Raw genomic sequence first — 25,889 nt, forward strand, 5'->3', positions numbered from 1 at the left:
AGGGATTGCGCTTGGGAGCCGGTCGTGTGCCGTGCTTGAATGCTTTCGTACCTCTTCGGGTTCGCAGCCCTCTCTCTCTCTCCTCCCGCTACCCACAATGCCGTGGGCGGGAGCGTAGGGGGAGTTTTTAAGAGAGAGAGTGTGTGTGTGTGTGTGAGAGAGAGAGAGGGAGAGAAAGACGTGGCAGAACTACATCCCCCAGAGTGCCGCGGGCTCGCCCCGCGCATGCGTGCGGCGCGCTTTCCCCCCTCCTTCTCCTGGCTGCCATCTTGGCTCCCTTCAGCTGGCGCCAGCGCCGCCAAACAAACCCGAAGGTGCCCGCGGCGCTCGGCCTGCGCGTCGGCGACGGTGCGGGGGCATCGATGGTGACTCCGGGGGCGGATTGGCAGGTGGGTCCCGGGTCGGTTGGGGCCCCCAGTGCCACCGGGGTGGGGGGGGGGAGAAGAAAAAGAAGGGGGTGAGGAAGAAAACCCTCCTCCTCCTCCTCCTCTTTTGATGGGTCTGAGGGGGGGAGACCCCCCACCCCACCCCCACCCCATCTGTCTTGGAGGGGGGGAGATAAATAAATACCTTCTCCCCCCCCCCAGCCCCGTTATTCCTCCTTGCTGCTGCCTCCCCTGCCTGCTCTCCCTCTCTCTCTCTCTCTCTCTCTCTCTCTCTCTCTGCCCCCTCCCCATCTTTTAACCGATTTTATTTGGGGAGGGGGGCACAAAGGAGAGAAACAATTACCCTTGCAATCCCTCCCCCCAAAAAAACAAGGCTGTCTGCCTTCCACTTTTCCCTCCCCTTTGATTTAATTATCTCCCCCCCCCTTGGGGAGGGGAGGACAGAGAGAAATAACTGCCCCCCCTTTTCTTTCTCTCTCTGCACCCCCCCCACATATTTTTGATGGGGGTTTTGAACGGTGGCTGCTGTGCTTTACATGCCAGCCTGCCTGCCCCCCTCTCCTCCTCTTATGTATTTTGAGGGGGGGAGAAGTAATTGGTGCCTGTTTCTACAACAGCAACAACACACACACAATACACACATATTGGTGGCTGCTTCTTTATATGCCCGACTTTACGCTCCCCCCAATGTCTCTTTCTCCCCCCCCCAATTAGGATTGGAGGAGAGAAGAAAGAAATAATTTCTCTTCCCTTTTCTCCCCCCCTCCCAAATTGATTGGTTGGCTTCTACTCCTTTATATGCCCCTTTGCCTTCTACTCCTTTCTATGCCTCTTTGGCGTCTACTCCTTTATATGCCCCTTTGGGATCTTCTCCTTTATATGCCCCTTTGGCTTCTACTCCTTTATATGCCCCTTTGCCTTCTACTCCTTTATATGCCCCTTTGGCTTCTACTCCTTTATATGCCCCTTTGCCTTCTACTCCTTTCTATGCCTCTTTGGCGTCTACTCCTTTATATGCCCCTTTGGGATCTTCTCCTTTATATGCCCCTTTGGCTTCTACTCCTTCATATGCCCCTTTGCCTTCTACTCCTTTATATGCCCCTTTGCCTTCTACTCCTTTCTATGCCTCTTTGGCGTCTACTCCTTTATATGCCCCTTTGGGATCTTCTCCTTTATATGCCCCTTTGGCTTCTACTCCTTCATATGCCCCTTTGCCTTCTACTCCTTTATATGCCCCTTTGCCTTCTACTCCTTTCTATGCCTCTTTGGCGTCTACTCCTTTCTATGCCCCTTTGGGATCTTCTCCTTTATATGCCCCTTTGGGATCTTCTCCTTTATATGCCCCTTTGGCTTCTACTCCTTCATATGCCCCTTTGGCTTCTACTCCTTTATATGCCCCTTTGCCTTCTACTCCTTTATATGCCCCTTTGCCTTCTACTCCTTTCTATGCCCCTTTGGCGTCTACTCCTTTATATGCCCCTTTGGGATCTTCTCCTTTATATGCCCCTTTGGCTTCTACTCCTTCATATGGCCCTTGATATATATAGTGGAGAAAAACCTATAACTATTCTCTTAGTCATTAAGACATACCCCCATGATGGATTTTTGGCTATTGCTTCTTTACATGCCTTTCTCTCCCTGCCCCTTTCACAGATTTGGGGAGGTGGGGTGGAGAAAGAAATATCTGTAGCCTTTTCTTCATTCTACCCACACTCCCAACGATTAATTAGTTGCTGCTACTTTATATGCTTGCTCCCCCTATATTTCCGATAATGCGCTTCTCAACACCCCCCCCCCCTTTCAAATATTAAGTGGCAGGGAAACAAAACCACTATTCTTCTCATTCTGTGCCTCTTCCCTATTCATTGACTGATGTGCTGCTTTTTCTCTTCACACCCCCCCTGCGTTCCCCATGTATGTGCGTTGCCAGGTGGAGATTCCTGCATGCCCCCCTTTCCTGCATGCCCCCTCCTCCCCCCCCCATCCCTTTTCCGGCCTTCATCAGTGCTCTGCTTTTGTTGGCTGTGGAGTGGCCCATCAGTCCTTACCTCCGTCACCGTCCTGAATAATACGCGGCGGGAAGACTTCCCTCTATTTTTGTCCCTTCTCCAGCCGTTGTGAGATTTGTTGTAGATCACAAGCTGAATATGAGCCGACAGTGCGATATGGCTGCAAAAAAAGGCCAATGCTATTTTGGGCTGCATTTATAGAAGTATAGCTTCAAAATCACGTGAGGTACTGGTTCCTCTCTATTCGGCCCTGGTTAGGCCTCTTCTAGAGAATTGCGTCCAGTTCTGGGCTCCACACTTCAAGAAGGATGCAGACAAGCTGGAGCGTGTTCAGAGGAGGGCAGCTAGGATGATCAGGGGTCTGGAAACAAAGCCCTATGAAGAGAGACTGAAAGAACTGGGCATGTTGAGCCTGGAGAAGAGAAGATTGAGGGGAGACTGGATAGCACTCTTCAAATACTTAAAGGGTTGTCACACAGAGGAGGGCCAGGATCTCTTCTCGATCCTCCCAGAGTGCAGGACACGGAATAATGGGCTTAAGTGACAGGAAGCCAGATTCCGGCTGGACATCAGGAAAAACTTCCTGACTGTTAGAGCAGTATGACAATGGAACCAGTTACCTAGGGAGGTTGTGGGTTCTCCTACACTAGAGGCATTCAAGAGGCAACTGGACAACTATCTGTCAGGTATGCTTTAGGGTGGATTCTTGCATTGAGTAGGGGGTTGGACTCGATGGCCTTTTAGGTCCCTTCCAACTCTGCTATTCTATGGTTCTATGATTCTGTGTAGTATATCTCGGAGTATGCCTTGTTGACATATACAGTTGACTAATGTTAGTTGACTAAGGGCACAGTCCTATGCATGTTTAGATAGAAAAAAGTCCTACAACTCTCGGTAGTATTTCAGTCTTGTAAGGCAGCCCAGTTTGAATCCACTTGCCCCAATACAGTCCGCAGTCCTGCACTTGCTTACTTGGGAGTAAGTCCTGTTGAACTTGATGTAAAGCGTGCAATGGATCGGGCTGGGCAAAGACCATAAACAATCCCCTTCTCTTCCCCCCTCCTGCACCAGACTGCCACCGGTAAACTGGGTTTGGATGGACACAAAAACTCAGATTATAAACTTATCCCTGCAAGCGGTCCGTCTGTAGCATGAAGGATACCTCCAGCTAAGAAATGCCCACACCATTTGCGGATGCTTCTCTTCGTTGGTGGAAGTTACAAGGAAGCAGATTCTGATTAAACTTCCTAAGTATGAGAGCTGTTCGACAGCAGAGCAGGCAGCCTCTGGAGGTAATGGCGTCTCCTTCACTAGAGGCATTAAGAGGCTGGAGGTGTACTTGTCAGGGATTCTGTAACTGCAACCTACATCACAGAACCAGCAATGAGCAGGGGGTTGGACTAGATGATGTCTGAGGGACCTAACTCTCTGGTGTATTCTCTTATTTATTTATCCAATTCTGGAACGCTCTCCCCGACGAGGCTCGCCTGGCACCAACATTGTTATCTTTTCGGTGCCAGATCAAGACTTTTCTCCCAGGAATTTAACAGCATATGCTGAGTTTTTTTTTGACAGACCCCAGAATAGTTGTTTCCTCGGATCTGTTCAGAACATACTGGAACCCCTGTGAGTTTGTAGTGAACCCTGATGGGTAAATCAATCAATCAATAGTTTTTGTCTCAAATCCTGTACATGGATATCTAGGGGGTTGGACTTGATGGCCTTGTAGGCCCCTTCCAACTCTACTATTCTATGATTCTATGAGTATGCCTTGTTGACATATACAATTGACTAATGTTAGTTGACTAAGGGCACAGTCCTATGCATGTTTAGACAGAAAAATGTCCTACAACTTAGCATTGGGGAATGCTGATAGTTGCAGGACTTTTTTCTGTCTAAATGTACATCAGTTTGCACCTTCATTGGTGTATAGAGGGGACAGACTCAAATCGGTGAGGCTCCAAATTAAGGGCACGTGCTTCTTTTATTTTTGGCTCTCTCTTTTTGCCTCTGGCTTGTCGGCCGTAATAGGACACTGAAAAAGCAAATCGTAAAGATGAACGTTCCCTTTTCTGTATGAATAGCCTTTTGTCTTTCCCTTCCGCGTGTCAAAAGGAAGATTTTGATGACGGGCAGATGTGTTTACGTTCCAACGCTTAACGGGTTAAAATGCAGCCAATCGTTTCGAAGGAAACAAACCCAAAAAAAGCCTTTAGTTGGTTGACAAGCTAGTTTGGCGCCGGGAATTTCCCGGCCCTTTGATTTGCTGCAATTACCGTTTGGCGGTGCCAAATCCGATACGCTTCTCCGTGCCCTGTGGGCCTTGTGCTTGCAATTCCGGACTCCGCGGCATTGCAAGAGTGTGCCCTTGCCCATGTCGAATCATCTTTTGACTGGTGGTGGTGTGTGTGTGTGTGTGTGTGTGTGTATGTGTATGTGTGTATTCTGGCAGTGGGAAAGATGAAAATGTCAGTGGTGTTGTACATCTTAATTGCGATCAGACCGGGCAAGCGGAACTTCATGATTTTGCCGCTGGGTTGCAAAATGAGTCGCGTTTGCGTGTGGGTGTGCGGTTTGTATAGCTCTCGGATGCAATACAGGGTTATGCTAACCACAAACCTAGTTATTGAGGAGAGAGCTTACTAGATTTGCTGTCGGGTTAATTGGGTCTTCAAAATCAAAATACATTGAATTCAAAGAAATTCCCTCCCCTATGAGGGAAGGTTGCATCAGCTGGGATTGTTTAGCTTGGAAAAAAGAAGGCTGAGGGGAGACATGATAGAGGTGTGCAAAATTATGCATGGTGCGGAGAATGTGGACAGGGAGACACTTATTTCCCTCTCTCAAAACACTAGAACTTGGAGTCATCCCATGAAGCTGATGGGTGGGAGATCCAGGACAAATATAAGGACTTTTTCACACGGCGCAGAGTTAAATTATGGAACTCACTACCACAAGATTTATGATGACCACCAATTTGGTTGGCTTTAAAAGAGGGGTGGATAAATTGCTGGAGGAGAAGGCTATCAATGGCTACTACTCCTGATGGCTATGTGCTTCTTCCAGTATTCGAGGCTGTAAGCCTGTGTGCACCAGATGTTGGGGAACATGGGTGGGAGGGTGCTGTTGCACCATGTCCTGCTTGTTCATCCCTGGCCGATGGCTGGTTGACCACTGTGTGAACAGAGTGCTGGACTAGATGGACCCTTGGTCCGATCCAGCAGGGCTCTTCTTATATTTTTATGTTCTTAAAAACTACACACATGAATGCTTATTCCAAATCCCTCCCCACGCTTGGTCCGTTACAGAATTTTCCTTCTTACATCTTTCGTTTTCTTATCCAGGGTGGTATTATAAATTTCCATTCCATTTATTAACCATCTGCTTTTCACGAGTCCCACAACTTTCTAGAGGCTTCTGCCAAAGTTATTCTGTTTTCAGGTGATTATCCCTAGCGTGCATATATGTCATTAGTGTGAAACGGAATTAATTAAGTAGCGATCGCAAAATCGAAGGTGTCCCAGCAACTTTAGTGGAAGAGAATTGAACTGTGTTGAAGCAGATGTGTGGTTGTTGGCATATGATTGCACAGTCCTTTGGATTGCTAAAATTAATTCTTGCAGCTTTCCCCAACCTGGTGCCCTCCAGATGTATTGGACTACAGCTCCCAACATCCCCATCCATCCATGCTGACTGCTGGGTGTTGTAGTCTAAGACATCTGGAGGGCACCAGGTTGAGAAAGACTCCCAATGGGTGTGTCAGCAGTTTTCAGCATCTTTGTTTCATTGTGGGGTGTTTTACATTAAACAATGTAAAGGAAATACATGCTATTGTGTTAACAATTTTACAAGTATTCCAATAAAACATTCCACATAATATAACATTTAAATCACACAACACATGCTTTAATTTCGCCCCTCAAATATTTCAGGTCAAATGTATTGGGGCAAAAAAAAAATAACTTGGGGTATTTTTCAGGTTTGTTATTAAATGCAAGTGAAATACTTCTGCTAAATTCAATTCACACTCTAGGGAAAGGGTGGGCAACTTGTGGCCATCCTGATGTTTTGGCTACCTGGATTTTGATTAAATATGAGGGAAAACCTCCTGATGGTAAGATCTGTACAACAGTGGAAAAATCTACCTATGGAGCTTGTGGACAGCCACCTCGCAGGGATGGTTTAATTGATTTTCCTGCACTTTGCAGAGGGTTGGACTAGATGCTCTTCGTGTTCCCTTCCAACTCCACAATTCCATCATCATAGAATTGACTGTTGGCTATGGCTGATAAAAAAGCTGAAGGCCAAAACATCTGGATGGCCACTAGTTGCCCACCGTGATCTAGGGGCTCAGATCTTTGGGCTGCATTAATAGAAGTATAGCTTCCAAATCACGTGAGGTACTGGTTCCTCTCTATTCGGCCCTGGTTAGGCCTCATCTAGAGTATTGCGTCCAGTTCTGGGTTCCACAATTCAAGAAGGACGCAGACAAGCTGGAGTGTGTCCAGAGGAGGGTCTGGAAACAAAGCCCTAGGAGGAGAGACTGAAAGAACTGGGCATATTTAGCCTAGAGAAGAGAAGATTGAGAGGAGACATGAGAGCACTCTTCAAATACTTCAAAGGTTATCACACAGAGGAGGGCTAGGATCTCTTCTCGATCCTCCCAGAGTGCAGGACACGGAATAACGGGCTCAAGTTAAAGGAAGCCAGATTCCAGCTGGACATCAGGAAAAACTTCCTGACTGTTAGAGCAGTACGACAATGGAATCAGTTACCTAGGGAGGTTGTGGGCTCTCCCACACTAGGGGCATTCAAGAGGCAGCTGGACAACCATCTGTCAGGGATGCTTTAGGGTGGATTCCTGCATTGAGCAGGGGGTTGGACTCGATGGCCTTGTAGGCCCCTTCCAACTCTGCTATTCTATGATTTTATGATTCTATGCAGCAGATAACGTTAACAGTCACAAAACCCCATAGCATATGGTCACCCTAAAATGACCAGCTGGACAACCATCTGTCAGGGAAGCTTTAGGGTGGATTCCTGCATTGAGCAGGAGGGGTTGGACTCGATGGCCTTGTAGGCCCCTTCCAACTCTGCGATTCTATGATTCTATGATTCTTCTGCTCCCAGCATGCCGGTGGAGAAAGCAGGGCGGGTAGAACGGTCTCCTTTCTCGGCCTACACCTGGGGTTTCTCCGACTTAACTTCTTTGAACTCCCCTATTGCTCTGGCTTGCCCGGAGCGGTGCAGGTGGCTGGTGTTGCTTTGGCGGTGCTCAGTGTCTGGATGTGCCTGCTGTGGGTGGCGTCGTCGTTGACGCTCTCTGTGTTTGTCTTGCGTCTTGCAGGGTGGCTGAGCTCCGCGGGAGCGGACCGACGGAGAGACGATGCCTGTGGTGTGGCCGACCCTTCTGGATCTCAGCAGGGATGAATGCAAAAGGATCCTTCGCAAACTGGGTACGCTGCAGGGCCCCCCCTTTTACTCAGAGTCTCGGGTTGTCTTCGCGTGGACTGTCTCTGGCATGTATATGTCCAAGATCTGGGGTCTTCAAGGTGGGTCGTCTGTGTTAAGTCACCGGCCAGTTTAATGCTAGAGGGCCAGCAAAACATGTGAGTACCAAGCCCTGGGACCACCAGTCACCGGGGGACTTTTTCCATGGCTGGTTGAGGCAGTGTTGGTCAGCCATGAGCCCCCAACACCCTCACTTATTATTTATTATTATGTTTGTTATGTTTATATCCCACCTTTTTCCCTCTAAGGAACCCAAGGTGGCATATATAATCCTCTTCCTCCTCTCCATGTTACCCTCACAACAACAACCCTGTGAGGTAGGCTGGGCTGAGAGTCTGTGACTGGCCCAAAGTCACCCAGTGGGTTTCCGTGGCCGAGTGGAGACTAGAACCCGGATCTCCTGACTCGCAGTCCAACACCTTAGCCACTACACCACACTGGTTCTCTTATTGTAATATGTTAAAGACAATGGGTTGTGTCTAGCTGTGTCCATCTGCCAGGGGAATTGGCACTTCTGGAAGATCAAACTCCCCCTGCGCCCCCCGCCTTCTCTGGAGGGTCAGGGGACCCTCCAGAGTATATTTAGGGAGTTGCAGAGGGGAGGTGGGGAGGGGAAATCTCCCTTTGCGTGAGCATACGTCACTTTGGCAGGGGAAACTTTTCCAGAAACTTTTCTGGAAAGCCTGCATTGCTGCTTAGCGTTTAATTCTGTGTCACTCTATTTCTGATGTTCAGAGGTGAGTGCCATTCATTATGTAGTCAAAATGACCTCCCCACCACACAGGAGGGAGGTTTTGGCAAGCCCCGAGGAACCCTGAGGATTGCAGGACTACAATAAAGCTTTAGCCCCCCCCCACTCACCTGCAAATGGTCCGGTGAGTTCTGAGTGTGCTCAGTGCCCATAGAGCACTTACTGACTCAATGGAAGACAGGGGAAGAGAACGGAAAGCCAGATGGGAGGGGAAATAGGGAGAAGCATCCTGAAAGGAGGCATAACTGGTTGACGGGAACACTAAAACTGCAGCATTCCACGCGACAACCTTTTGTTGCAGATCCCACTCGTGTGCTATAAAAGTGTTGAGTTCACGTGAGATCTGGCTCTGGGTTTATTTATTTATTATTACATTTCTGTACCGCCCAATAGCCGGAGCTCTCTGGGCGGTTCACAAAAATTAAAACCATTCAAAGTGTAAAGCAACAGTATAAAACCATACTATAAAATACGATATAAAAGCTCAACCAGATAAAAACAGCAGCAATGCAAAATTACAAATGTAAAACACCAAGTTAAAATTTATTGATAGGCTGTTAAAATGCTGGGAGAATAAAAAGGTCTTCCCCTGGCGTCTAAAAGCATATAATGTAGGTGCCAGGCGAACCTCCTTAGGGAGTTCATTCCACAGCCGGGGTGCCACAGCAGAGAAGGCCCTCCTCCTGGTAGCCGCCTGCCTCACTTCCTTTGGCAGGGGCTCGCGGAGAAGGACCCCTGAGGATGACCTTAGGGTCCGGGCGGGTACATATGGGAGGAGGCGTTCCTTCAGAGTGAAGTTTAGAACTCCACTCAGTCTGGAGCTTGCTTTTGGGGCCAATTTTTTATGCCTTAGCCTCTGTTCCTTATTTGTAAATATCACTAGGGGACGGCCATAGCTCTGTGATGGACCACCCGGTGCCTTGCAAGGTAGAGGTGTCCTGGGTTCAAACCCCAGCATCGCCAGTTAAAAGGATGAGAAGAGGCTCCTCTCTGCTGGAATCTCTAAAGAGAGGCAGGTAGTCAGATAGAGAATGCCAGTCTTGGTGGATCCATGGTCTGACAGTTGGGGGGGTATTATACAGGAGTAAGTCCCATTGCACTGGGGGTGATAGGAGTTACATTCCAACACATCTGGAGAGTGCCAGGTTGGGGAAGACTTACTTTAGTCTCCCTTTTATTTTTTTCTGTGATGTTTTCTTAATTTCATTTCCCCCCCCTCTCTCTCTCTCCTCCCCCCGCTCCCCCCCCCCCCATTTTACAGAACTGGAGGCGTACGCTGGCGTTATCAGCGCTTTGCGAGCACAGGGGGATCTCACGAAGGAGAAGAAAGACCTCCTTGGAGAACTCTCCAAAGTGCTTAGGTGAATCACACTTAATTGTATCGCTCAGACTGATGCCCTGTCAACTCCATCACGAAAAGGCAGTTTGCAATGAGACGGAATCGTACGAAACCTCAAGCACTTAAAACTAGTAACAGTGAAAGTAGTAGTAATAATAATAATAATAATAATAATATTTCTTACCTGCCTCTCCATTCTGATCGAAACGGGGAACAACAATGAAATACATAATACTCAATTAAAACATAATATACATTGTTAAAAACATCCTTAAAAACATTTTAAAAACATCTTAGAATTCCACTGGATAGGCCTGCTGGAAGACATCAGTCCTTATTGCTTTCTTGAATGTTAGTAGACTGTTAAGTTGATGAGTCTCCTCTGGCAGGCCGTTCCACAGTCTGGGAGCAGCAGAAGAGAAGGTCCCCTTGGTAACTGTTGTTAATCTAGTTTTTGCTAGCTGAAGTGGATTCTTCCCAGAGGTCCTGAGTGTGCAGGGCGGATTGTAATCATTTAGGTAACAACTAAAACAATTTACTAGGGGTGTGCACGGCCCCCCCAATCCGCTTCATGGCCCGATCCGGAAAATCCGCTTCATGGCCCGATCCTCTTCGCGCCGCTCTGCCCGTCTCCCGCTCCGCTCTGCAGAGCGAGATCCGGCTTTGCCGCCATCACTATATGGACGGCGGCGGCGCAAGATAAGCCATCACCCACCTACCCCGCCCCCTTACCTTCCTCCGTCGTGGGCTTCAATTGAGGGCCCGGTTGAAGCCGGAAGAGGTCTCGGCCTTCACTTCCGGCTTCAACCGGGGCCTCAATTGAAGCCCGCGACGGAGGAAGGTAAGCGTCCCTCCTCTCTGCTCCCTTACCTGGCGCTGCCGCCGCCACCGCATGGATGGCGGCACCAGGTAGGCCAGGCCCCCGCCCCTGCCCTCTTGCCTTTCTCCGTCACGGGCTTCAATTGAGGCCCCGGTTGAAGCCGGAAGAGGCCTTGGCCTTCACTTCTGGCTTCAACCAGGGCCTCAATTGAAGCCCGCAACGGAGGAAGGTAAGTGTCCCTGCTCCCTTACCTGGCGCTGCCGCCGCCGCCGCATGGATAGCGGCACCGGCAGCGTCAGATTAGTCCCCCTCCCCCCCCCCCACTTACCTGCAGGCGAAGCTCCGGATTGAGGCAATCCTCTTCGCCTCGATCTGCAGCCCCCCTGACTCTCTTCGCCTCCGCCTTTTCCGGAGGCGAATTAGGCCGCCTTGCTCCTGCTTCTCTGAACCGAAGAGAAGCGGAGCACATCCCTACAATTGACACAACATTACCAGCTGCAACAACCAGCAGCAAAACCAAACAAGTCCCCAATAGCAAGAAGTTGGGGAGATTTTTTTTTCATTAACTGATTGAGAGTTCCAGTGGAAGGTGGCTGATAAGAATTTGAAGGAATCGTTACCACCACTCAAAAGGCCCCGTTCTTCCTTACTTTCACCACCCCCAGTTTATTGGTACAGTGCCCAAGTTCTCTAGGTCAGTGGTTCTCAACCTTTTTTGCTCCATTCCCCCCTTTCACCATTGTTCAGAATATAATTCCCCCCCTTCCCAAGATAGTCTAACTCAAAAGGTGCATTCCAAATAATATGCGTATAATATTGAAAATCTTTTAATTTTTTTCTATATTAGACCCATTTAAAGGGGCAACGCAAAGCATGGCCCCTTTTACATTCTCAGCTCCCGTGCTTTGCGTTGCCCCTTTAAATGGGAAGCTTGAAACTTCTAGGATTGCGAGGGAGGGAGAGAGAGAAAAGAGAGCAAAGGCCTGGCTTTTGCAGACAACAGGACACTTTTCTGGGACGTTTTTAATAACGTGTAGTAGGAAGACATAATCTACAGGACATCATACTTTGCTGAATAGTGGTCCCAATTCCCCCCCTGGAACCCTAAAATTCCCCCCCCCCCCCCGGAATGCTCTAGGTGCTATGTAAACTTGTATTTATTTTAATTAGATTTATATCCTGCCCTTCAGATTAAGTTAAAATAACCTCATAAAAATACGGGGTGGGGTATCACTACTGCAATAAAACAATATAGCAGATAATGCAACACAAAACCAATGCAAATTCAGGGACTGGGAAAATAAAAGAAGTTCACCGTATAGGTGCCAGGCAAGTTTCCATGGGGCAAGAATTTAAAAGACAGGGCTTGATCGCTGAGAAGATGATCTCCCTGTTGCCACCCACTTGACCTCATTTGGCAGGAGCCCTTAGAAGAGAGCCTATGAAGATGACCTTAGTGTCATCTTTGGTTGTGAATGTATTTATTGGTAAGCAGAGCGCCTTTTGGCCCTGTAGCCAAAGCTCTCTGGGCGGTTTACCACAGTTAAAAACAGTAAACGTTAAAAGTATACAAAATTTAAAAACAACAGTATAAAAACAACAGTATCCATTTAAAAACAACAGTTCTGGAGTCCGTTAAAAAACAAACTTAACGTTGTTAAATGGTGTTAACTGCCTGGGAGAAGCCTGGCGCCTAAAAGATAACAATGTTGGCGCCAGGCGAGCCTCATTGGGGAGATCATTCCACAGTCGGGGGCCACCACTGAAAAGGCCCTCTCCCTTGTTGCCATCCTCCGAGCTTCCCTCGGAGTAGGCACTCGGAGGAGGACCTTAGACGTTGAGCGCAGTGTACGGGTAGGTTCATGTCGGGAGAGGCGTTCCATCAGGTATTGCAGTCCCAAGCTTTGGGTGAACTCGAAGCTGAGTCTTGCTTCTAGATGTTCAGTCTTCTCTGTGTAACACTCCCAACAACATCTTCCAACAGCATTTCCACTGAAAGACACCGGGCCGAAGTCCGGAGGGCAGTCAACGATGAACGGCTGACGACTATTGCGCACAAGTAAGTTGGGGGCACTGTTGAAATCCGTGGACCATGTCTCGCACCAAGGAGCATCACCGACTGGGGATGACAGGGCTTGTAGTCCTGACCCATTTGCGAGGCACCAGGTTGGGGGGAGGCTGGTCTGCTTTGAGAAGCAGTGGCTGACTAAGCTCTGTTGGACACTTCGTCACTAGAGATCCTTTTCGACGGGAGAAGCCGGGAATTCATAGAATCATAGAATAGCAGAGTTGGAAGGGGCCTACAAGGCCATCGAGTCCAACCCCCTGCTCAACGCAGGAATCCATCCTAAAGCATCCCTGACAGATGGTTGTCCAGCTGCCTCTTGAAGGCCTCTAGTGTGGGAGAGCCCACAACCTCACCAGGCAACTGATTCCATTGTCGTACTGCTCTAACAGTCAGGAAGTTTTTCCTGATGTCCAGCTGGAATCTGGCTTCCTTTCACTTGAGCCCGTTATTCCGTGTCCTGCACTCTGGGAGGATGGAGAAGAGATCCTGGCCCTCCTCTGGGTGACAACCTTTTAAGTATTTGAAGAGTGCTCTCATGTCTCCCCTCCATCTTCTCTTCTCCAGGCTAAACATGCCCAGTTCTTTCAGTCTCTCCTCATAGGGCTTTGTTTCCAGACCTCTGATCATCCTGGGACCTCGTGAACGGAAAGCCCGAACTCTGCCCAGTGAACTCTGCCCCACCTCCCCAATGGTTACATGTAGGGATGTCAGAGGAATCCAGTTTGGGAGTGGAGCTTGGCCAGTCTAGTTTGGCTGCCTGGGCACCAGCTTGTGGAGCCTTGTGCTGTCTTGAGTCGGCACATACCGAGTCGGACAGGCTCATGGTTTCCTGCTCTTTGTGTGTGTGTGTATGTGTGTGCGCGTGCGCGTGTGTGCGCGCACACAAATCTAATTTAACTGATTTTATGTATTGTGTTTGGTGCTGTTCCCTGCCTCAATCCAGAGGGAGAGGCAGGTAATAAATATTATTATTATTATTATTATTATTATTATTATTATTATTATTATTACTATTATATCTCAATTTGCGCAAATTTGCGGTTGGAAATTTTTGCAGATCCGCAATTTGTGCAAAATTGCAGCTGTGAATAGCGCAAAATTGCAGGCACAGGTGCTCCTTTAAGCCTGCATTTTTACGTAAATTGTGCTATTTATGTCTGCGATTTTGTGCAAATCGCAGTTTCCATCAATATTCCCAACTGCGAATTTCCCCAAATCGTAGCTCATGGACCAGAAAAGAAAAGAGGCAAACTCTCACTGGGGGCCTGCGGACTGTCTGGCAGCTCACCCCACACGCACGCCGGGGTCTGGCAACCGGCAAGAGTCCATCGAGCAGAGCGCGTACAGGACTCAGGAGAGTTTGCCCATCCCTATTGATTTGAAACTAGGTTCAGGCAGGTACCAGTCGTTGCCTGGAAGTGCTTTACGAGTCGCGAAGGCAAATTTCGCTTCGGGCGTGACTGAACGGAGCGCTTCCCCTTACAGGACTGTGTCTTTCTCTTTAGCATGTCTGGGCCCAACAGCTCTTCCGAATGGTCCATCGAAGGCCGCCGCCTGGTCCCTCTCATGCCGCGGCTGGTTCCCCAAACGGCTTTTACCGTCACGGCCAACGCTGTGGCCAACGCGGCTCTCCAGCATAACGCATCGCTCCCATCCCCTGCTGAAACGGGAAGCAAAGAAGGTGAGGGTATGTCGCCTTTTTCTCTTCGGGATATGGGGAGTGGGGGCAAAATGGTTGTAATGTCTTTCAACACTGCCCAACGGTTTCATGTTTGGGAACACCAGTCAAAGGTGGCTGAGGTGAAATGGACTCCTTTCATTTCAAGCAGTTTCCCCCCTCCCCCGCGGTCCCAATTTCACCCAGAACTGTCCCAAGGCCAGTTTGAAGGAGGCCCTTCTGTCTTAGCCAGCAGCGCTGAACCCAGGAAACACCATTTTAATTTCGCACAACGCCCCCAACATTGTGTCACTCCAGGGCATTGTGGGGGAACAAGATGGCGGCACCCAGACACTTTCTTAAAGGAACCCCAGGGCAGGCTTGAGCTGTGGGCCTTGACAAGGAACTGGTGCCCAAGGCTAGGGTGATCCTATGGAAAAGGAGGACTGGGCTCCTGTGTCTTTAACAGTTGTACAGAAAAAGGAATTTCAGCAGGTGTCATTTGTAGGCATGCAGCCCTTGGTGATATTCCCTCTTCATCACAACAGTCTAAGCTGCAGGAGCCCAGATACAAAAGAGGGCAGGGCTCCTGCAGCTTTAACTGCTGTGTTGAAGAGGGAATTTCACCAGGGGCTGCATGCCTACAAATGACGCCTGCTGAAATTCCCTTTTCTGTACAACTGTTAAAGATACAGGAGCCCGGTCCTCCTTTTCCATACGGTCACCCTACCCAAGGCTGCCACAGGCTGAAGCCCTTCACAGACGGCTCTCTCTGGCCAGCATTTCATGCCTCCCTTCCTTCCCCTCACTCCTTGTAACGTGAGAGTTTGGGTCGCTCGCGGTCTGGAGCAACAGCACAAACTGCAGCTGGCGAAGCGTACGTGGAATCCATAGCGGAGCCCGTTTAGATTTCCACAGGAGCGTCCCGCGTTTCGCTTTTCATCCCATGGAGGTGTATTCGGCACCCTAGTTTTGAATGAATGGACGGGCCCCTTCGTTTTGATGGGTCTCGGTGTGTTCAAAGCACTGTGTGCTCGGAAGCAGTCCCAGCCGCATTTAGGCCGTAAGGGGCCGTCGTTCAGTTTCCCCAGCGCGTGTCCTCTTCTCTTCCTCTCCAGTGGTGGTTTGCTATTCCTTCACGAGCACCACCTCCACCCCAACGTCCACCCCGGTACCTAGTGGCAGTGTCGCGACTGTGAAGTCCCCCAGACCCGCTAGTCCAGCTTCCAATGTTGTCGTCCTGCCGAGCGGAAGTGCCGTTTACGTCAAAAGTAAGTGACGTCTTGGTGGGGTGGGGGTGGGGGAATGAGGAGGCCCTGAAGGGCTCCTTCAGAAGTATTTATTTATTTATTTATTTAAGGATTTTTATGCCGCCATTCAGCCAAAAAAGGCTCTCACGGCGGCTTACAAAAGTATTTCTTGACAGTCCCTGCCCACAGGCTTACAATCTAAAAGACATGACACAAAAGGAAAGGGGATTGGGAGGGAGGAGGAGGAGGAGGGGGAAAAGGAAAGCAAATTCAGGCACTATAATCTTAGTTGTAAAGTTCAGCAGTTGCAGTTGACAGCATGAGGGAGGGGGCTCTCAGCTGGAGCTGGACCCAGGCACGGTGGAGAGGTGCCTGGCTGCTGCTTCCTCCCTCACTGGTGGCCTCTCCAGAGACAGTTGGTAGCAGGAGGGAGGGGGCTCTCAGCTGGAGCTGGACCCAGGCACGGTGGAGAGGTGCCTGGCTGCTGCTTCCTCCCTCACTGGTGGCCTCGGGCTTGGGCGTGGCTGGTGGGATTTTGGGCATGGAACAGCAGACTCCACGCTGCACTCCCCCCCCCCCCCCCCTGGTTCTCCTGCAAACGCCTTTTGAAAGTCCCCCTTACTTTTTATATTGTAAGCAAGGCAATATTCCTGCATTGAGCAGGGGGTTGGACTCGATGGCCTTGTAGGCCCCTTCCAACTCTGCTATTCTATGATTCTATGATATAATGTAAGCAATATTTTTACAATATAAAAAGCAAGTCTCCCCCCCCCCCTGCTTTTTATATTGTATTTTGTATTTGTGTTTTTAAATGGTTGGTTTGCCTCGTGTGGCGCAGAGCGGTAAAGCAGCAGTTTCTGCAGCTGAAACTCTCCCCACGGCCTGAGTTCGATCCCAGCGGAAGCTGGTTCCAGGCAGCCGGCTTGGGTCGACTCAGCCTTCCATCCTCCCGAGGTCGGTAAAATGAGTACCCAGTTAGCTGGGGGAAAGGGAATCACAGCCAGGGAAGGCAACGGCAAACCACCCCGCTATAAGGCCTGCCAAGAAAACGTCAGCGAAAGCTGGCGTCCCTCCAAGAGTCAGTAATGACTCGTTGCTTGCACGACAGGTTCCTTTCCTTTCCTTGTTTTATTATGCTCTTCATGGTTTTAATTTTTGTGAACCGCCCAGAGAGCTTCGGCTATTGGGAGGAATAGAAATGAAATAAATAAATAAATAAATATTGCCGGGTGGGCTGTACAAAAATACATGAATCAATGGAACGATTATTCGAGATGGATGGGAGAATTTGGGCCGTTAGGAAAACAATCCACTAGAAAGTAGGTCGCGCTGAGGTCACCGGCGTGGTTCCCGTGGACAACAGTGTGCCCACGGACTCCCCCCTTGAGGCCTGCTAGGCCCCCTGCGCCTCCTGATTTTTAATTTTATTTCTTAAGACTAACTCTAACCCTTCCCACGCCATCTTTATTCGGGTTCAAAATGGAATTGCATTCTGGATCTCAGGGCCCACCTCTGCTTTTACATGCGTTCATGGACAAGTTACTTCCCCCCCCCCCCCCCGTTTACCTTCTGGGAAATGAGTGTTCAGGGCTTAGGATGCTTACCGTGGCAGCCATTTTGTGGGAGTGCCTCCAAAATTCAGAGTTTCAAAAAGTTTCAAACGCCTCCTAAAAACATGCCTTTTTAGACAAGCTTTCCCTGGACTATAACTTATTCTAGTTTTATATTACATTTTTAAATCTTGATTTTTCTATGTTGTTTGTTTATTTATTTATTTATTTATTACATTTCTATACCACCCAATAGCCGGAGCTCTCTGGGTGGTTCACAAAAATTAAAAACATTCCAAGTATAAAACAACAGTATAAAACCATAATCTAAAATACAATATAAAAGCTCAACCAGATAAAAATAGCACCAATGTAGAATTACAAATTTAAAACACCAAGTTAAAATTTATTTATAGACTGTTAAAATGCTGGGAGAATAAAAAGGTCTTCACCTGGCGTCTAAAGGCATATAATGTAGGTGCCAAGCGAACCTCCTTAGGGAGCTCGTTCCACAGCCAGGGTGCCACAGCAGAGAAGGCCCTCCTCCTGGTAGCCATCTGCCTCACTTCCTTTGGCAGGGGCTCACGGAGATGTTATGATTTTAATTGTAAAGTGCCCAGAGAGCCTGGGCTGTTGGCCAGTATAAATATGTAATAAATAGTTTGGGGACCCCTGAGGTAGAGCAATTTCTTTTTCTTGGGTAAGCTGAATATGAGCCAGCAGTGTGATGTAGCTGCAAAAAAAGCAAATGCTGTTTTGGGTTGGATTAATAGAAATATAGCTTCCAAATCCCGTGAGGTCCTGGTTCCTCTCTATTTGGCCCTGGTTAGGCCTCATCTTGAGTATTGCGTCCAGTTCTGGGCTCCACAATTCAAGAAGGACGCAGACAAGCTGGAGCGTGTTCAGAGGAGGGCAAGCAGGATGATCAGGGGTCTGGAAACAAAGCCCTATGAAGAGAGACTGAAAGAACTGGGCATGTTTAGCCTGGAAAAGAGAAGATTGAGGGGAGACATTGAGAGCACTCTTCAAATACTTGAAAGGTTGTCACACAGAGGAGGGCCAGGATCTCTTCTCGATCCTCCCAGAGTGCAGGACACGGAAGAACGGGCTCAAGTTAAAGGAAGCCAGATTCCAGCTGGACATCAGGAAAAACGTCCTGACTGTTAGAGCAGTACTACAATGGAACCAGTTACCTAGGGAGGTTGTGGGCTCTCCCACACGAGAGGACTTCAAGAGGCAGCTGGGCAACCATCTGTCAGGGCTGCTTTAGGGTGGATTCCTTCATTGAGCAGAGGGTTGGACTCGATGGCCTTGTAGGCCCCTTCCAACCCTACTAGTCTATGATTCTATGTATTATAAGAGAAACTAGTTAAACTTCAGCTGCGATCCTGGTTCATCCTGCTGGCGGTGGGAATGGATGACCTGCAGGTAGCATTTCTGCGTTCTCCCCAGCAGGGGAGGGGGGAGTGCAGGTATAGAACAGCGTCCTGTGTGTGTCTCGTTGCAGGTGTGAGCTGCTCGGACGACGACGAGAAGCCCCGCAAACGGCGCCGCACCAACTCCTCCAGCTCCTCCCCCGTCCTGCTGAAGGAGGTGCCGAAGGCCGCCGCGCCGGTCACCAAGACCATCACGGTGCCAGTCAGCGGCAGCCCCAAGATGAGCAGCATCATGCAGAGCATCGCCAACTCCCTGCCGCCCCACATGTCCCCCGTGAAGATCACCTTCACCAAGCCCTCCACGCAGACCACCAACACCGCCACCCAGAAGGTGAGGAGCAGGGGTCCCTGGGCGAGGCCGGGCGCTCTTCAGGCTGAACTCCCCCCCACACTCTTTTTGCAGCCATGAAATTGAGGGAGGGGGGATTTGGGGGGGGATTGTCGGCAGGTAGCTTGGCAGAGCCACCTGCAGCTCCCATGGGCTGGTGGCTGCCATTTTGATTTTCCCAGCTGTGAGAAGCTCCAGTAAGTTTGGCTCCCCGGTACTGTGCGGTCTGGACATGTGAAAAGAGGGGCGGCGGTTTTGCCCCCGGTTGGGCCAAACCGTTGACCCCGCCCTAGTCTACAGAGCAGGACACACTTTTGACCACAACCTACAATATGGAGAGCGGTAAAGCAAGCAGTTTCTGCAGCCGAAACTCTCCCCACGGCCTGAGTTCGATCCCAGCGGAAGCTGGTTTCAGGCAGGCGGCTCGGGTCAACTCAGCCTTCCATCCTCCCGAGGTCGGTAAAATGAGTACCCAGCTAGCTGGGGGAAAGGTAATAACGGTCAGGGAAGGCAACGGCAAACCACCCCGCTATAAGGCCTGCCAAGAAAACGTCAGCAAAAGCTGGCGCCCCTCCAAGAGTCAGTAATGACTCAGTGCTTGCACGAGAGGTGTTCCTAAATGGTTTACCGTTTCCTGCTTTTTAAAATCTGAATGTGTCTTTCTGCTTCTGCTTTCTCGCCTCAACAATAACAAAAAGCCTTTTAAAATAGATGATTATGGAGTTTGTGTCGTAGCCTAGCTCTGAGTTGTGGTCTAAAATTTGAAGACGAGTGCTTGCCCGGTGACAGGAATACAACCTGTCATGCAACCAAATTTCCCAGCAGCCTGGGCCCTCCTCCATCAGGTAATCTCATTTGCCAGCAAGATGAGGAGTGCAACTGCCCTGGGACCCCTTGTTTCATATTTGCAAATAAGGAAGCAATACAAACATCTCTCAACCTGCTCTTGTCCAAGCCAATTCAGAACGAGGGCAATGGTTCCTGGATCAGCATTGCCCTCACTCCAGATGGGTGGCTGTGGTTGGTCCATTTTGGAATAGCCCTCCGGAAACTGCCCGGGACCCTTTGTTTCATATTTGCAAATAAGGAAGCAATACAAACATCTCTCAACCTGCTCTTGTCCAAGCCAATTCAGAACGAGGGCAATGGTTCCTGGATCAGCATTGCCCTCACTCCAGATGAGTGGCCGTGGTTGGTCCATTTTGGAGTAGCCCTCCGGAAACTGCCTGGGACCCTTTGTTTCATATTTGCAAATAAGGAAGCAATACAAACATCTCTCAACCTGCTCTCGTCCAAGACTGAAGGAGCAGTGATGCTAGAGGGCTGGATGAGGGCTGCAGAGACCTGGAGCTCACTATGTGCGACCCGTAGGTCAGTCATGTATTCCAGCCTTCCCCCATCCTGTGCCCTCCTCAGCCTGCACAGCCATGAATGGGCCATCCCCCAGGCCGTCGCATATCAGCCGAGAATGTGATGAAATCATGCTGCTGCTTAGCTGCTCGGATTGATGCCACAAGCCAGTTCAGAATGAGGGCGACGGTTCCTTGATCAGCATTGCCCTCACTCCGGATGGGTGGCTGTGTTTGGTCCGCCCTGGAGCAGTCCTCTGGGAACCACCACAAGGAGTTGCGAGCGCTTTGGGCTGTTACAAAAACCAACCTAAGGTGTGACCGAGAATAAAAACCTTTTTTTTGTCGTCGTCCTTTCTCAGGTGATCATAGTAACCACGTCGCCCAGCTCCACCTTTGTCCCCAACATCCTCTCAAAGTCCCACAACTACGCAGCCGTCACCAAGCTCGTCCCGACGTCCGTCATCGCCTCGACCACCCAGAAGCAACCAGTGGTTATAACGGCTTCCCAGTCCTCTCTGGTTAGCACCAGCGCCGCTACCGGGGGCTGCCCCACTCCCACCGCCGCCGCCAGCACAGTTGCTGTGACCACTGTCGTGTCCTCGACGCCGTCTGTGGTTATGTCAACAGTAGCCCAGGGTGAGATGTATATTTCTCTATGCCTTCAATAGCAGCGTCAGCTAAGGATAGTGTGTCTCCTCTGAATGAATGCTTGGAGGCAGTAATGGGCTGGATGAGGGAAAACAAACTGAAGCTGAATCCAGACAAGACAGAGGTGATTGCTGTTAAGGGCTCTGACCTAGGTCTGGAGGTGTGTCAGCCACTTCTGGATGGGGCTACGCTCCCCCTGAAAGACTGCATTCGCAGTTTGGGGGTGCTCCTGGATCCGTCGCTCCAAATGACAGCCCAGATGGCTGCGACGGCCAGGAGTGCCTACTATCAGCTTCGGCTGATACGCCAGTTGTGACCTTTTCTAGAGTTGGAAGACCTAAAGACAGTAGTGCAGGCACTGGTAACCTCAAGGCTTGACTTCTGCAATGCGCTCTACATAGGGCTACCGTTGTACCTAGTTCGGAAACATCAACTAGTTCAAAATATGGCAGCCAGGTGGGTCACCGGTACACCTAGGGGTGACCACATTACACCAACATTAAAATCACTCCACTGGCTGCCAATTAGTTTCCGGGCAAAGTACAAAGTGTTGGTCATTACCTTTAAAGCCCTAAATGGTTTGGGTCCAGGTTACCTGCGGGATCGCCTTCTCCCATACAGTCTGCCCGGCACACTCAGGTCCTCTGGGGTGAACTTACTTCAGTCAGCTAAAACTAGGCTGACATCAGTTTCCCAGAGGACCTTTTCTTCTGTTGCCCCCAGATTGTGGAACGGCCTGCCGGAGGAGATTCGTAAAATTAACTCTCTGTGTGATTTTAAGGCAGCTTTAAAAACTAGCCTTTTCCGGCAGGCCTATCCAGATCAATGTAAAACCAAGAATTTTTAAGATGTGTTGATTCCTGTTCTAATGTTGTTCCCCGCCTCGATCCAAAGGGAGAGGCGGGTAAGAAATTATTATTATTATTATTATTATTATTATTATTATTATTATTATTATTATTATAGACGTCAGGGAAGGACCATGGCTCAGTGGTAGAGCGCATGCTTTGCAGGCAGAAGGTACCAGATGAGAACTCCAGCACCTCCGTCGGAAAGGATAGTGTAAGAACATCAGAAGTGCCCTGCTGGATCAGACCAAGGGTCCATCTAGTCCAGTATTCTGTTCACATGGTGGCCAGCATGGAATTTTTCCCCTTTTCGTCGCCGCCACCCACTGGGCCGGCATTTCCACCAAGCCCTCCGCCGCCAGACCCCTGCCCCAGCCAGTCCCTGCCACCACAGACCGCACCTGTGCATTTGTGAATTCGGATATTCCACCCCGACATGCATCGCTTTACACCTGCGCACCAAACCGTGTTTGCCGTTTCGGTGCCCTCTCGCGCTCTTCCCACACCCCCTTTTTTTTTTGTTCTCACCCAAACAAGAGATGATCCCAAAGCCCCTCTCTCTGCATGAAAGCCTAAAGCGTTGCTGCTGCTGCCAGCCAGAGTAGGCCATTCTGGGCCAAATGGACAAATACCCTTGGGCTGACCCAGCAGGACACGTCTTCTGTTATGGATCTGTGTCACATAACTGTGGCTAAAACCTACATGGGTTGCCTAATCAACGTATTCTGATTCTGATCTGCGTCACAATTAGCAGCAAGCCATCATAGGGGCTGGTGTTGGTAATATTTAAGTAAACAATTATACAGTACATTTCAACTGTTCAACGTGCTTTGCGTACAGTACATAGGTATTAGTGGTGTATAGGGTCTGTGTAGGGTCCAGAGAAAGGTGGGTAAGAAATAGATCAAGGATTCAATCCTAGAGGCAATAAGCCTGTGTGCACCAGTTGCTGGGGAACATGGGTGGGAGGGTGCTGTTGCACCGTGTCCTATTTGTGGTTCGACAGCTGGCTGGCCACTGTGTGAACAGAGTGCTGGGCTAGATGGGTCTGATCCTGCATTAAGGCTTTTCTTATGTTCTTATGAGTGTATCTCTGGGATCTCCTTGTGGGATCAGACACAGTCCAACTAGTACAGCAGGGGGGGTTGAACTCTGGCTCCGGAGCCCCAGCCGGCCATCCGCCCCTCCAGGGTTGCCCAGATGGCCACATCCTCTCTCCTTAGGCATAGTCACATTTATTTCTTACATTTCTATACCGCCCAATCGCCAAAGCTCTCTGGGCGGCTCACAAGAATTAAAACTGCAAAGTTCAGCGTAGAAGACAATATAAAATATAATGGCTTACAGCTGCAGTATAGAGGTGCAACCAGAGTTCCTGGCGGTAAGAGCGTTGAGCGAAAATATTTATTTATTTATTTATTTATTTATTACATTTTTATACCGCCCCGTAGCCGAAGCTCTCTGGGCAGTTTACAACGGTTAAAAACAGTAAGCGTTAAAAACCATACAAAATTTAAAAACCATCAGAAACATAAAAACAAACAGTATAAAAACAACAGTATCCATTTAAAAAGAACAGTTCTGGGGTCCGTTAAAAAACAAACGTAGCGTTGTTAAATGCCTGGGAGAAGAGAAAAGTCTTGACCTGGCGCCTGAAACATAAATAACATAACTTTATTTATTTATTTATTTATTTATTACACTTATATACCGCCCCCAGAGCCAGAGCTCTCTGGGTGGTTTACAGAAATTCTAAAATGGAGATAAAAATAAGTATACAAAATTTAAAATTTAAAAACACAGAACATACACACATAAAACATTAAAAACCGTTTAAAAAAATAAACATGTGGGTGATTAAGACGTGCCGCCATATGCCCTGGGCAAAGAGGAAAGTCTTAACCTGGCACCGGAAAGATAGCAGCGTTGGCGCCAGGCGAGCCTCGTCAGGGAGATCGTTCCATAGTCTGGGGGCCACCACCGAAAAGGCCCTGTCCTCGTTGCCACACTCCGAGCCTCTCTCGGAGTAGGCACCCGGAGGAGGACCTTAGATGTTGAATGTAGTGACCGGGTATATTCACGTTGGGAGAGGCGTTCCGTCAGGTATTGTGGTCCCAAGCCACGTAGGGCTTTATAGGTTAAAACCAGCACCTTGAATTGGGCTTGGAAACTTATAGGCTGGTATCGTGACCTCGCCCCTTTCGGCTTCTCTCTACTCCCGTTTGCCTTTGGCTTCACCCACCACTGGAATGTGCATCTCCCCCCCCCCTCCACCAGGAGCTTCTCCCAAACTGAATCCTTCCCATGGGCTGAAAGGGCTTCCCGGCTGCCCAGAGTTCTTTGCAAGACTCCGCAGCAACCAGTCTTGGCTGTCATTATTATTATTATTATTATTTATTTATATAGCACCATCGATGTACATGGTGCTGTACAGATAACACAGTAAATAGCAAGACCCTGCCGCATAGGCTTACAATCTAATAAAGTTGTAGTAAACAATAAGGAGGGAAAGAGAATGCAAACAGGGACAGGGAAGTGTAAACAGGCACCGGGAAGGGTGAAGCTAACCCTTGTCAGAACAAACTCAAAGTTTAAAAGCTATAGGGAAAAGAAAAGTTTTTAGCTGTGTTTTAAAAGCTGTGATTGAGTTGGTAGTTCTCAGGTGTTCTGGAAGAGCATTCCAGGCATGAGGGGCAGCAGAGGAAAATGGGCGAAGCCGAGCAAGGGAAGTAGAGACCCTTGGGCAGGCGAGAAGCATGGCATCAGAGGAGCGAAGAGCACGAGCGGGGCAATAGTGTGAGATGAGAGAGGAGAGATAGGCAGGAGCTAGACCGTGAAAAGCTTTGAAGGTCAACAGGAGAAGTATCATACTGGATACTTACCGTATTTCTTCGATTGTAAGACGCCATCGATTCTAAGACGCACCCCATTTTCAGAGATGTTTATTTGGGAAAAAAGGGGCATCTTAGAATCAAAGAAATACTTCCCTCACCGCCCAGCCAACCTCCTCCCTCCCCCTCCGGGCTTTCTTCTAATGGTTGTGTCCTTTTCTTTTTTCCCTCTGTGAGAGAAGAAACTGCCGTTTGCACGGGAAGAAGGGGGGGCGTTGAAACAAAGAGTAAACTTAACTCTCCAGTCCCGCTCTTTACTTGTCTGTGCACCAGGGGACGACGACACGCGAGTAAGTCCCATGGAAATCGATGGGACTTACGAATAAATTTGCCTAACAAAAAACCAGGCGCTTACCCAACCAGGTCCCCCTCGCTCGCATGGCTCGAGGCTGCTGCAGGAGCTTCCTCTTTTCCTCTTACCGTATTGCTTCGATTCTAAGACGCCATTGAGTCTAAGACGCACTCCATTTTTGGAGCTATTTATTTAGGGGGAAAAGTGCGTCTTAGAATTGAAGAAATACGGTACTGGTGGCCCACCGGTTAACAGGGACCGTCCTTCCCCCGATGGAGAGGACGTGACCCTGGATCGTGTGAAGTAAGGGGTGGGGTTGCCGACGGAAGGGGTCTGGATTGGGACCAGCGCTCACCTCTGCCTGCCGTCTCTCTTTCAGGTGTCTGCACATCAGCCATTAAAGTCGCGTCGGCCAGGCTGCCTTCGCCCAAGAGCCTGGTGGGGACGCCGGCCCAGATCCTGGCCCAGTTCCCCAAGCAGCAGCAGCCGCAGCAGCCGTCCCCCAAACCGCAGCTGCAGCAAGCCCAGCAGCAGACGCAACAGCAACTCGCCCAGGCTTTGCCCGTCTCCCAGCCGCCGGCGGCACCCTCGCAGCCATCTCCCCTGCCGCCCGGCATCAAGCCCACCATCCAGATCAAACAGGAATCGGGTACAGCTGAACGGGTGGTGCTGGCTGCTCCCTAAATGCTGAACTCGGGAGTGGCAATGGGGGTGAAGGTGGGGTACGGAGGTCAGATTTAGGGAAGGCTGAGC

General features: G+C 49.5%; 1 protein-coding gene across 8 annotated transcripts in view; it reads left to right on the forward strand.

The window, feature by feature from the left end:
- Positions 1-309: 309 nt before the first annotated feature.
- EMSY (EMSY transcriptional repressor, BRCA2 interacting) overlaps positions 310-25,889 on the forward strand; it is a 73,646-nt gene continuing 48,066 nt past the window's right edge. For all 8 annotated transcript variants that reach the window (XM_063127226.1, XM_063127225.1, XM_063127228.1 and 5 more), the window contains exons 1-9: positions 310-389; positions 7,743-7,851; positions 9,919-10,018; positions 12,801-12,875; positions 14,390-14,571; positions 15,660-15,812; positions 18,849-19,108; positions 20,817-21,093; positions 25,516-25,785. In XM_063127226.1, the coding sequence (XP_062983296.1) occupies positions 7,782-7,851; positions 9,919-10,018; positions 12,801-12,875; positions 14,390-14,571; positions 15,660-15,812; positions 18,849-19,108; positions 20,817-21,093; positions 25,516-25,785 (1,387 nt within the window). In that variant the 5' untranslated portion in view covers positions 310-389; positions 7,743-7,781. The remainder of the gene's footprint in view (positions 390-7,742; positions 7,852-9,918; positions 10,019-12,800; positions 12,876-14,389; positions 14,572-15,659; positions 15,813-18,848; positions 19,109-20,816; positions 21,094-25,515; positions 25,786-25,889) is intronic.

The sequence above is a fragment of the Elgaria multicarinata genome, chromosome 5, assembly GCF_023053635.1.
Source record: "Elgaria multicarinata webbii isolate HBS135686 ecotype San Diego chromosome 5, rElgMul1.1.pri, whole genome shotgun sequence".
Taxonomy (NCBI): Eukaryota; Metazoa; Chordata; class Lepidosauria; order Squamata; family Anguidae; genus Elgaria; species Elgaria multicarinata.